Below are 11,804 nucleotides of genomic sequence, written 5' to 3' on the forward strand. Positions count from 1 at the left end.
TAGCATCGTGGACACAGGCCTTAAGACAGTCTTTAAGCGTTTACGGATCGTTCTCTGCCATCAACCGAACTCGGTACAGGCGCATCGCGCGCGGATACACATTGCAAGTTGTAACGACACTCCGCGCTTCTCGCCCGCGGCGAAAATCTAATTTCCGCCTCGCGTCAAAGGATCGCGTACCGGACGTACCGGGACTGCCGTGAGATATCTTGCAGGAAGGGCCTTTCAATTGCCAATTGACGATATTAAATTTTTTTTATCTCGGCGGCCGGCACGTCGAACGGGATCTTCATTAAGATAAAATCGAGATGGGATTAACGCGATTAAAACGAAAAACGTAATGCAGTTGATTATTTACGCTCTTCGGGCTCCGTTTACGAATGCAATTAATCCTCTTGGCGGATATCCTCGTTAAAGAGGAATCCACCGCATTTAATATAATATTTTCAGTTAAAACGTAAATAACATTGATATAATGTAAAATAATATATTGTGCGAAAATTTTATTTCTCCTTTCAACTTTCGGTGAAAAATGATATCTTTGTCATAGACAATTTCCATGGTTTGTTTACAATCAATTCTCATATTTAACTTTGTCTTAAACACATGTTGGAGAACTATTTAGCCGAAAAATATTTCGTAATCCGTACGGTTAATTTTTCCGGCCGATGCCTGTCTCTGCCAATGCAGATTAACTTCGATCTCGGTTTAAATCACCTCTTACCCTTTTCTAGTTTTTAAAACTAGAAAAAGATATAAAGTAAGTTTTACCGAGATTAAAATTTAATCCGCATTGGTAGAAATGGACATAAGAGGTGCCTCGAGAGGCATTTACAAGCCTTAAATATATAAGAGTTGAACTGCGCAGTGCGCACTAATGCGAGAATTAAACCAAATTCGCTACAACTTGAAAAAAAAAAGATTGCTGCCAGGAAATGTTACGCGCGCATTTTAGATATGCCGAAACAACCCGAGTCAAAATTTTGGCGCTATGTTGAACCTTTAATTTATTATACAGTAGGACCTAAGACAGTAAAAGAGGTCGAACTGCAAGTACAAAATTTACTCCTACTTTAAAACTGATAGTTTCCGAAATTCCTACTTTTGTCAATTTAGCATTAAAGTACGTCCTTTTAAGTGGGAGCTAAAGTAAATTTTTAGAATGAAAGATTCAAGGGAGGAGTAAAAAAATATGTCATCAAAGTAGGTTAATGCTGGTCTATGTAGGTGTACAGATCAGCTAAGTAGGTGTAAGTGATCCTTAAAAGTGTCAAAATAGTACCAAAAATCCCGAGTCGAAATCTTGGTACTATTTTGACACTTTTAAGGATAATTTACACCTACATAGACCAATAATATCTTTAATTCTAAAAATTTGCTTCAGCTCCTACTTAAAAGGACGTACTTTAATGCTAAATTGGCAAAAGTAGAAATATCCAACACTATCAGTTTTAAAGGAGGAGTAAATTTTGTACTTGCATTTCGACCTCTTTTAAGGATAATTTACACGTACTTAGCTGATCTATACACCTACATAGACGAGCAGCAACCTACTTTGATGACATTATATTTGTTTACTCCTCCCTTGAATCTTTCATTCTGAAAATTTACTTTAGCTCCTACTTAAAAGGAGCTTTTTCAATGCCTACTTTAAGACCTATTTTAATACTAAATTGGCAAAAGCAGAAATTTCCGACACTATCGGTTTTAAAGTAGGAGCAAATTTTGTACTTGCAGTTCGGCCTCTTTTACTGTCTTAGGTCCTACTGTATTATAATAGAATTAAAGGTTCAACAGGGCGCCAAAATTTCGACTCGGGAATGGACGTCGCGTTCGATCTTATTCAACGGGCAATTTGTAATATTGGTTAGGAAATTAGGTAATAATAATATTGTTGGCCGTGTCCCCGTTGACATCTTCGCGGCACGCGGTAACAAATTAATCGACCGCGCCGCCGTTATCCGGGGGTCCCGGAACGCGCATACGCATACCACCACGCGGATCCGACGGTCAGAATTCATTTAACATATTCGACGTTACGTCATGTTGCGCGTATGATACACTCTCGCAATAATACAACCGTAATCGACCGACATTAATTTCCGCCATAAATAAATAATCCTTGTATAATCAACTGCGTTTTCAGCTTGTAATTACATGCATTAAAATTATTCGCTGTCTGAATATACTAAACAATTAGTGGCCCCCAATCAATACCGCCCGGCAATCCGAGACTATAACGAATACCACTCGTGTCCAATAATGTAACTGGATTCAACAAATAATCCTTACAAATTGTCATAAGCTTTTCGCCGAATGTTCGACGAACAATGAGACGAGGTCGACAGAGGAGGCGGCGACGGGCGATGAACGCGCCAACTGCGACGTGATTAAAAAGAAGGGGAAAAATTTGTCTCTTTTTTTCCATTACACACATTTACCGCTGGCTTAAAAAAACTTTTCTACAAATTTAATTCTTCGTTCGCGCTTTCGACGGCAATGTGTTTTAACCGCGCGAGAGCGCGATGCAAATGTCGCTCTCTAAAAGTCAATCGGTAGTAATTCACTGACTGATTTTTGGAGAGCGGAGATTCATAACGCGCGCGTTAAGACAAGCCGAGTTTTGTCGATCTTGTCAACTTATTTCGATCTTGTAGATCCACCTTCGAAGCTGAGCGTCACCGGATACGAGGAGGGCACGACGATAGTCGCCGGGACGGTGCTGAAACTCATGTGCACCGCCACGGCGGGTAATCCGTTGGCCACGTTAACATGGTACAAGAACGACCGCAAGGTACGTGAACTCATACAGGGATACCGCTGTAAATCTAGTAGTGGCGGATTATCGCGCGGACTCAAAGGAGAGACTCCGAGGAGTCTCCCTCGTTCTTCTAGTTTCCAAAGTTTTACTAATTATTGAAGGAACGAACACCGGGAGCGATCACTGCCTATTAACTTGACGGATTATCGAGTCGCGGAATGCTTTCTAGTTGCTCTCAGGGCCAACGTTTGATGAAATATACGAATATTCACATATTAAAAGACTTGGAAGTTAGATTGGCCGTGTCTGGCAGTTTTTATGTTCAATATTCGCAACGTTTCGACCATGGTTTGTGGTCCTTTTCAAATATGACATAGTATCAAAGGAGGCAAATGTTTTCCTTTAATTTATTACACTGAACATTTGATACTGTATCGCGTGAAGAGGACCACAAACCATGGTCGAAACGTTGTGAATATTGAACATAAAAATCGCCAGACATGGTCAATCTAACTTCCAAGTCTTATAATCACTACTGGCGACATTGAAGATTACCGCCTGGTTAGTTTATTCACATATTAAATTAAAAAATTATCGGGCTACCTTTATCTTGCTCGGGCCTAAGTAATTGGCATTCTATACCGTAAAGATCCTGATTTAACTGTACTTGCAAATATTCGAATCTCGCGGATAAAACTCCTCTTTAAATCCCCCGCGGCGCCTTGGAGTGTCCTACGACGTTCGCGAGCATTTTTCGTATCAACCTAAATATCTTGAGATCCGCCACCGCGGAGATCGTTACGCTAATATTGTGTTGCATCGCCAGGTACTCGGCACAGTGAGGCAGCGAAATCACGCCGTCTCGAGCGAGCTGGCGATACTCGTCAACGCGTCCGACAACAATGCCCACGTGCGATGCGAGGCGACGAATTCCGCCACCGAGATCCCCCTGCTCAAAGTTCTCGTGCTGAAAGTCTACTGTAAGATATGACTCATCCCGCATACTCATTATTATCAGAATCCTTTTGTGTGTTTTTATCGAGGCTCCGCTCAGATCGCGGTAGAAACGCTCAAGTTTCACCGGTAAGAAAGGCCGGCGCGTAGGGATGATTGAACGATGCTGCAATTACTCTTTTTTTTTCTCCCCTCCCATTGTTTCTCGCGCCGCGAATCTCGGCGCGGCAACGGCAATATTTTAAACGGCGAACCGTCGACTTTTTTCACCCCCCTCCTCTAGTCCCGCCGGAGAGGGTGAAGATTAACCGCGAGCCCCAGGATTTTCACGCCGGCCAGGAGGGACGTCTAATCTGCGAGTCGAGCAGTAGCAATCCCGCCGCTGAAATGTCGTGGTGGAAGAACGGGATACCGGTGCCCGGCACCAGGAACAGCACCAAGCCCGGATTACACGGCGGCTACCTCTCGTCCGTCGAGCTCGCGCTGGACTTAACCGAGGACATGAACGGCGAGGTGTACACCTGCGAGGCGAAGAACGCCGAATTGGGGAGATCGAGCCACGACGCCACGACGCTGGACGTGCTGTGTGAGTATGGACCCAAGTGGATCGCGCCTAACGGCGTGATCTGCGCACCTGCGGGGATTAGCGCGCGTACACGATCGGGTGCGTTCGACCCGGAAATCCCTGCGAAACGCGCGGTAGCGTCTACGACTAGCGTCCTGGGTATATCGAGTCGCGCTGGTGTAAATTTATTTGCCCTTTATCCGCGATATCTCTCCCGTATGTTTTGCACAATAACAATGGTGTACGATGACAATCGATCGGACGCGGCACAAACGAGGCGAAAAGAATGCACAGGTGAGACTGCGAGGGGGAGAAAAATTAATCCGCCATTTATTTTTGCGCGATGCTAGAAACTCCTTTTTATTAAACACGTGTGTGCTGTATGCGAGAGATACGTAAATTCAACGAACTCTCACATTTTAGAATCGTAATCGCGCCTTTTGAGTATATGACAACGGATTGTTGAAGTTTTGTAGTTTTATAATTGCACGGTTGTGTCCGAGAGATGAAAGAAATGAAACTGCGCGAGACGAAAATTGCGTACGAACGTGAAGAAGATGAATCTGTATGCAGTTTTGTCAAATAGCGAGCTTAAAAGCGAATGCACTTGCGTCTTCTTTCGCGCGACCATGCTCCGTTTGAAAATCACGTGAAACGCACTGGGGTAGACGGAGGCGAATCGGATCGCAGGGCCGAGACTATATTTGTCACATACCGATCGAAGCTTATTATTCTGGCTTTTTTCCTCCGCTCCTAAAACAAAAGCCGGTGCGTGCACATTGTTTACAGTTCGGCGTCGGTGTTGAACTAAAAGTGATCCGATTCGCCTCGGTCTACCCTGTATCGGCTCGCAAGCAACGCTATTTTTTACCACCTCGCCCGATTAGACATGACGGAAATAAAACGTGACTTGTCCCTTTTTATCCTCCCCGCCGTTCCACAGACAAGCCGATATTCTCGCCGTTGGACCCTTACGAATTAACTGGCTTGGAAGGAGAGCCCTTTGTAATTTCCGTATCGGCGAGGGGCAATCCCAACACGACGGAGTACACGTGGACGAGGGACGGTCTGCCGTTGGGTAGCAGCGGTAAGAGAATAACCGCGCACGGTTCCACGCTAAATATCACAAGATTGGATCGTCATGACGCCGGCACGTACATATGCGAGGCGCTGAACAAGGAGGGAACCACCTTTTACCAGCTAAATCTGACCGTGCAGTGTAAGCAAACAATGTCGCCGCGTTAATGCGCGAATAAATTCCGTTACGATATCGCCGATTAATTTCGTAGCAAAAGGAACGATCGCCCGAGTCGAAATTCTGGCCCTACGTTGAACCATTAATTCTGTTATACAGTAGAACCTAAGGCAGTAAAGGAGATCGAACTGCAAGTACAAAATTTATTCCTCCTTCAAAACTGATAGTGTTGGAAATTTCTACTTTTGCCAATTTAGCATTAAAGTACGTCCTTTTAAGTAGGAGCTGAAGCAAATTTTTAGAATTAAAGATATTATTGGTCTATGTAGGTGTAAATTATCCTTAAAAGTGTCAAAATAGTACCAAAATTTCGACTCGGGCGACGTCTTGGAAAATTGCTGATTAATTTTAACAAGTGTCTACAGACGATCGTCCGTCGCGGTTTCCTCCATCTTTTCTAATTTTTTCTGCCCGCTTCTTCTAATTACTTCAATCTCTCTTTAATCTCCTCTGGTATCTCTCTTGCCCCTGTAACGATTCTCTTGCGCGCCAAGCGATTTCGAAGGAGTTTTCTTCGATACGCAAAATAGTTGTCGCTAACGCGAATTGCAGCTCGTCCGTTTTACCCCGCAGATCCGGCTAAGATCAAGCGCACTTTGTCGCCGGGGATAGTTTATCCGCCGGAAAATTGCTGATTGATTTCAACACCTGTCTACAGACGTTCGATCGTCCGTCTTTTCTCATTTTTTCTGGCCGTTTCTCCTAATTCAATCTTTCTTTAATCTTCTCTGGTATCTCTCTTGCCCCTGTAACGATTCTCTTGCGCGCCAAGCGATTTCGAGGGAGTTTCCTTCGATGCGCAAAATAGTTGTCGCTAACGCACGAATTGCAGCTCGTCCGTTTTACACCGCAGATCCGGCTAAGATCAAACGCACTTCGTCGTCGGGGATAGTTTATCCGCCGGGTATCGAGGCGAAGCTGTTCTGCGAGGTCGACGGCAGCCCGATCGGCGACGAGTACGTCACGTGGCAGAAGATAGGATCGAATCCCGAACTACCGGGACGTTACTCGACGTCTTTCGTTAATCGGACGTCGTATCTTCACATAGAATACCCCAGCCAGGAGGACGTCGGCGAGTATCGGTGCAAGGTCAACAACGGCATCGGCAACGTGACATCGGATCCCATTATATTCATCACGAATTGTACGTCAAGGATTTTCAACAATTTTACCTCGATCATTCAATAATGCAAGCGAGTTCGAAGCGCGATCGGACAAACGATAAAAATTGGATATATTCGATTTAATAATTTTAGCAATTTAAATATCGAACGGTTGTTTCGCTTCGTGTTATCTGACCGTAATTGCCGCGCATTGTCTAATAATTTGGATTTAATTAGAAATTAGCCGTTGTTGTTACATTGCTACACGGAGAGAATTTTCTTTTAAAATTTATCCTGAAAGTCATGTAACCGTGGGACAACACGGCATTTCGAAGAATTTTCTGAGAGTTTTGTGAAATTTTACCATACATTTTACTAGTAATTATACTTGGTATACACTTTACTAGTAAAATGTATGGTAAATTTCAAAAAACTTTCATTACGATTACATGATTTTCAAGGTAAAGTTTAAGAGAAAATTCTCTCCCCCCCCCCGTGTAGGGAACAAGCAAGCGTGCAAACGAACAATCGAGAGAATTCGTGTACGATTAATAGTATTTAGGTCTCGATACAAACAATTAACAATAGTATAACGAAAAGTGATGAATCCTAATTATTGATGTTAATAATTAAATATTACAATATTATTATTGTAATAATTACTCATGTGTTGCAGTCAATATAATATTAATGATAACCAACAATAGTCAATAATAGAAATACCGTCGACTCTATAATTGTCGCAAAAATGTCGACGTTTAATTGCGATCACAATGGAAAAAGCAATTATAGATGTACGCGCGCGGTAGTGCATTGGCGCGCGCGGCTCACGTGTATCGGGATGCGCGTAATAAAGAATTCACTGGTACTTTTTATGCGCAGTTAAGCCGGAAATGACGAACACCCCGCTGACGCGAAAGGCGGCGGCGAACAAAGGAATAAACGTCCAATTGTTCTGCAAAGCGCGGGGATCTCCATTGCCGCGTTTCACTTGGATCTTCAATGGGAAAACTTTATTGCCGAACGCAACCGAGGATAAATACAGTATCATTCACAGCGATGTAAGTCGCTTTACAAGATATACTTATCTCTTAAATAACGACCTCCCTCGCCAGTGTATCTCCTTTACAGCGCGCAGGCACCGGCGCTGTATTGTACTGCATACTGTAAATCTTGTTGTTCGTTTAACTTCGAACGAATTTCACTTTGATAGAATTCCCAGTGTCGGGCATAGTCAAGGAGATATTTACCGTGGCAAATTCGAAAGTTGCGAGGAGGTCGTAACGCCCAATTAAAATTGTACCGAGAGAAACGATTGCCGTTACAAGGAGACACGAGACAGCGGGAGAGCAAGAGAAAGAAAGCGCGTTACACACTCGAGATGTCCCTCCAATTTCAACGTCTTCTCTCCAAAAGTCAATCAGTGAGATTAACCACTGAAAACCGTGAATATTCACCGATTATAAATACAGCACTGAACAATGCACCGATTGACTTTTAGAGAGTCGATAACACTCGTATCCTCGATGACGAGGTAGTAATGAAGCTCCCCCTGACGTTCTCCCCCAGCTGACCGAGCTCTACTCGGAAACGACGTTGACCATCTACCACGTGAGATCGCAGGACTACGGAAAGTACGAGTGCCGCGCCCAGAACAAGTTGGGACAGTCGAGCGACGATATACTCCTGGACGTGACGTCGCCGCCGGACAAGCCGGACGACTTGGAGGTCTACAACTACACGCACGACTCGGTCACGTTGATCTGGAAGCGCGGCTTCGACGGCGGCCTGCCGACGTCGCATCAGATACGATGGCGGCAGGCGCTGGATTACGACGATCGTTATTATTATCTGGACGTCCCGCCCGGCGAGTACAAGGCCACCATATCCGGCCTGTTGCTGGGGACTTCTTACGTGTTTAGCGTGAAAGCCGTCAACGAGAAGGGGGACAGCGGCTTCTTGCCGGACCTCGTCAAAGTCCAGACGCTTCGTAAGTTGTTGGATAAACACCCCGTAGCTCGCTTCCCCTGTTGAGAAAATCGGCGACTCTCCGCCCTTTACAGTAGAACGAATCGTAATCGAAAGAAATCGCAATCACGTGGATCATTCTCTCTCACGCGGAGATGATAATTATTTCCTTTTCTCATCGGCATTAGACGGTACATCGTTTATTCACGCTACACGGCGGAAAATAACAGCTTGCTAAATCATTATGCAGATCATCGAGACATAATTAAACGCGATTGCCTCCTCCCGCATCCACGTAATTAATTGTGCTCAGTAATTAGGTTGATCATGTATTACGTTGCGTACATTTAGTGTGTCTCGTGAATGTTCGCATGGCATTTATATATCGTGGGCTAGTTGTAATAAAGTACATTTGGACATTACGCATAGCGGTAGCGTTTGCAAGTATCATAACGTGTAGAGTGCGATGATTTTCAGCATGACATTCATTCCGATGGTATTACAGCATCAGTACGGTGACGCTTAGCTTTAGAAATTGTCTCGTTACGGTACTTTTTCCCCGGCGCTTCTAGCTAAGATAGAGAGAATCGCGGGCTAGACGTGGAACTTCTGGTCGAAAGACCCATTGTCGCGCATCGTTACGTTGCCGGTCGCGGCAACGCGATCCAAACGGTTACTTGCTTGCCTCTTTTTTCTTTTTTCAAGGGGAAAAACGATAGATGAGCAAGTATACCTAGTCGCTACTTAACCTGTCCGATTACTGGCTGTAAGCTACGTTTAGCGGCGTTGAAACGCAGCATTCGCAATAGCCGAAGATTGCCAAGTTGAACTAACAAACGTAGAATCCCAGTCGTTGCATGAATAACAAAAAAACCGGTGACGGGGCATTGGCTTGGGTTACAGGCGAGGCGCCACCAACCGAGTTGACATCAAGCGAGAATAGTTCCTCCTACATCATCGTCATTATCATCACTGTTTCCGCCTCTGCTTGCCTACTCATTGCCGCGACCATAGTCTTTGCTACAATAAAGTCGAAAAAGAAGGTCCAGCGTGCTGGTAAATATTAATATCTATCATGTGTTCTTTCTCTCCTTTATTTCCCTAGGCCCGAATAATGAGGAAAACCTACCGGACGTCCTCTCGGAAAAGGGCGACTTTCCGATGAATTATATCTATACGTTAGCGGCGACGTCCGTCATCATTTTTATCGTTAATGTCTTCATCATGTTGTGGTACATTATACGAAAGCGAAATAAAGCTCGTAAGTTTACGACCAAGTAACAAGTACTTAGCGCTTTCAATTCTAAAGGGTTAGCCCAGATACGGCCGCGGCCACGGCAGTGGATGGAGAGTCCAGTTTACTTCCCTGATAAATGTGAAAAGGGATTTTTCAACGAGAAAACGACGCGCGATACATTCGGTCTAGATGTCCAAGGCATTTCAAGTTTTATTATGTCACTGAGTGAAGCTAATTAGCGATACTAATAAATCGCCTATAATGGATTGATGAAACTCGTTAAAGATAATGAACCCGTTATTACAGCTTTATGCGCGTTAAGTTTATTGTCGTGTGTCTTTTAAATCGTTGAATTGATAAAATGAAATTGTTCCAACTGGACTCGTCCTCCGCTACGCGGCCGCGGCTTCACCGTTCGCCTCTCGCTCTGCCGCGCACCATATTCACTACGTGTTACCTTTGCACAGGCATTAATAAGTCGCAGACCGCGGATATGTACGCACCATCCACCGTCAACGGCGACACCATGACCGGCGAATTAAGTTCGATGTCGGACGAGAAGAGCGACGTCAACTTCGACGCCAATGATTACGTGGTCAGTGCCATCAGTCAGTATGTTCTTAGTAACAAGTAATTCCGGAGGGTAGGTTTGAGTTCTAGCAACACTTTTTCTGTTCCGCTTTCCCTATCAGTTTCGCTGCTCTCGCTCTTCCCCCCCGTTTTCCTCTTTCATTCGCTCGTTACTTGGTTTCCGCGCTTTTCCCCCCCCCCCCGCTCGCAAGTCCGTTCACCCTCTAACGCAAGATGTTGCGAGCGGGTAATAAGAACGTGCACCCGACACTGTCCCCCTCGCTGCTAATTTAACTTTACTTTTCAGCCGTTAAGCATGATGTTTCAATTTACCGTTTATTTAAAAAGTACGCGGACGTTGTTTATAAGTTTATATGGTCAAATGTGTATGAAGCTTCCGGTTAAGGAGCTAACTTTAATAATTTGAAGTTAAGCTATTCTTTTTCTTTTTTAATCGCAGTTATCTTTTTGCAGCTTTAACCCACCGTTACGTATACTTTTATTTTCTTTTATATAAGAAAACTCCGATATTTTTTAATAATATATCGTCACGTATTTATATCATTATGACCCTATATCGTTCGATCGCGGAGTTTGGCTTAAGGCAGCTACCCTCAGGTAAATCCGAAGTTATATCTCTTGAAAAGTAACGCTGTGATAAAAGTGATATTAGTGTCAAACGCTCGCGACATCTTAATCCAATGAGATTCACGGTGCCATGGACTATCGACCAACTTTCTCCACTCTCTAAAAATCAATCGGTGAATTATCGCTGCGAGCGGTGAATACACAGTTGAAAAAAAAGACAAATCATTTTATTCTGTAAACTTTAACAGATAAACCATTGTAATAATGTAGAACATATGTATTGTGTAAAATTAAACGTGTTGTTTTCTTTTCACTTATTTTAATAATTTTACATTTCAGGTCAATTAGCACAAGAGCAGTATGTTAAATTAACGCATAAATGTGGTAAATATTTAACACAAAAATTGTAACCGGCATTTTCTTTTGACAAAACACCAATTTTATAAACGTGTAGTCACTGATTTTGCGGATATAAAAGTATACCACTGCGATTTCCAGTGGTATAACTGCGAATCAGTGACTATTCGCTGTTTTCAGCAATAATTCACCGATCGAATTTTAGATTTCTAATCGTCAAACGCTTGGCCTGCCTCTCTCGCAGTAGCGTAGTGGACATACAATGGAAGTAAGAGCAGTAAAGGGAGAGAGAGAGAGAGAGTAACAAATTATGGAAGTGCATAACCGACGATGTTGAAGTTCAATCGCGGGGAGAGAGAAGTTTCGATACGCCGGGTCGAATCCGTTATTTCGCAGCGATAAAAGATTTATACGACTCACCGTTGGGCACGTTGCGAATCCGAACA

At 43.8% G+C, this 11,804-nt stretch overlaps 2 protein-coding genes across 2 annotated transcripts in view; both read left to right on the plus strand.

Annotated features, from left to right (window-relative positions):
* LOC105562084 (nephrin-like) overlaps positions 1–3,788 on the plus strand; it is a 7,594-nt gene extending 3,806 nt beyond the window's left edge. Inside the window, exons 4-5 of the mRNA XM_012012614.1 lie at positions 2,658–2,794; positions 3,588–3,788. Coding sequence (XP_011868004.1) covers positions 2,658–2,794; positions 3,588–3,752 — 302 coding nt within the window. The 3' untranslated portion in view covers positions 3,753–3,788. The remainder of the gene's footprint in view (positions 1–2,657; positions 2,795–3,587) is intronic.
* Positions 3,789–4,088: 300 nt separating this feature from the next.
* LOC105562083 (nephrin-like) lies at positions 4,089–11,371 on the plus strand. The gene is made up of 8 exons (XM_012012612.1): positions 4,089–4,301; positions 5,224–5,499; positions 6,389–6,679; positions 7,521–7,699; positions 8,208–8,628; positions 9,712–9,867; positions 10,311–10,438; positions 11,341–11,371. The coding sequence occupies exons 1-8, from the start codon at positions 4,103–4,105 to the stop codon at positions 11,347–11,349; spliced, it is 1,659 nt and encodes a 552-aa protein (XP_011868002.1). The 5' UTR covers positions 4,089–4,102; the 3' UTR covers positions 11,350–11,371.
* Positions 11,372–11,804: the final 433 nt, after the last annotated feature.

Source organism: Vollenhovia emeryi, unplaced genomic scaffold, assembly GCF_000949405.1.
Source record: "Vollenhovia emeryi isolate VEMERY1.0 unplaced genomic scaffold, V.emery_V1.0 DF939196.1, whole genome shotgun sequence".
NCBI classification, from domain to species: Eukaryota; Metazoa; Arthropoda; class Insecta; order Hymenoptera; family Formicidae; genus Vollenhovia; species Vollenhovia emeryi.

Excerpts from the sequence above, each read along its gene's own strand:
- LOC105562083 (XM_012012612.1), top strand. The coding sequence starts at position 4,103 with ATGTCGTGGTGGAAGAACGGGATACCGGTGCCCGGCACCAGGAACAGC. Across the intron at positions 4,302-5,223 it reads CACGACGCTGGACGTGCTGT|ACAAGCCGATATTCTCGCCG; the intron begins GTGAGTATGGAC and ends GCCGTTCCACAG. Across the intron at positions 6,680-7,520 it reads CATTATATTCATCACGAATT|TTAAGCCGGAAATGACGAAC; the intron begins GTACGTCAAGGA and ends TTTTATGCGCAG.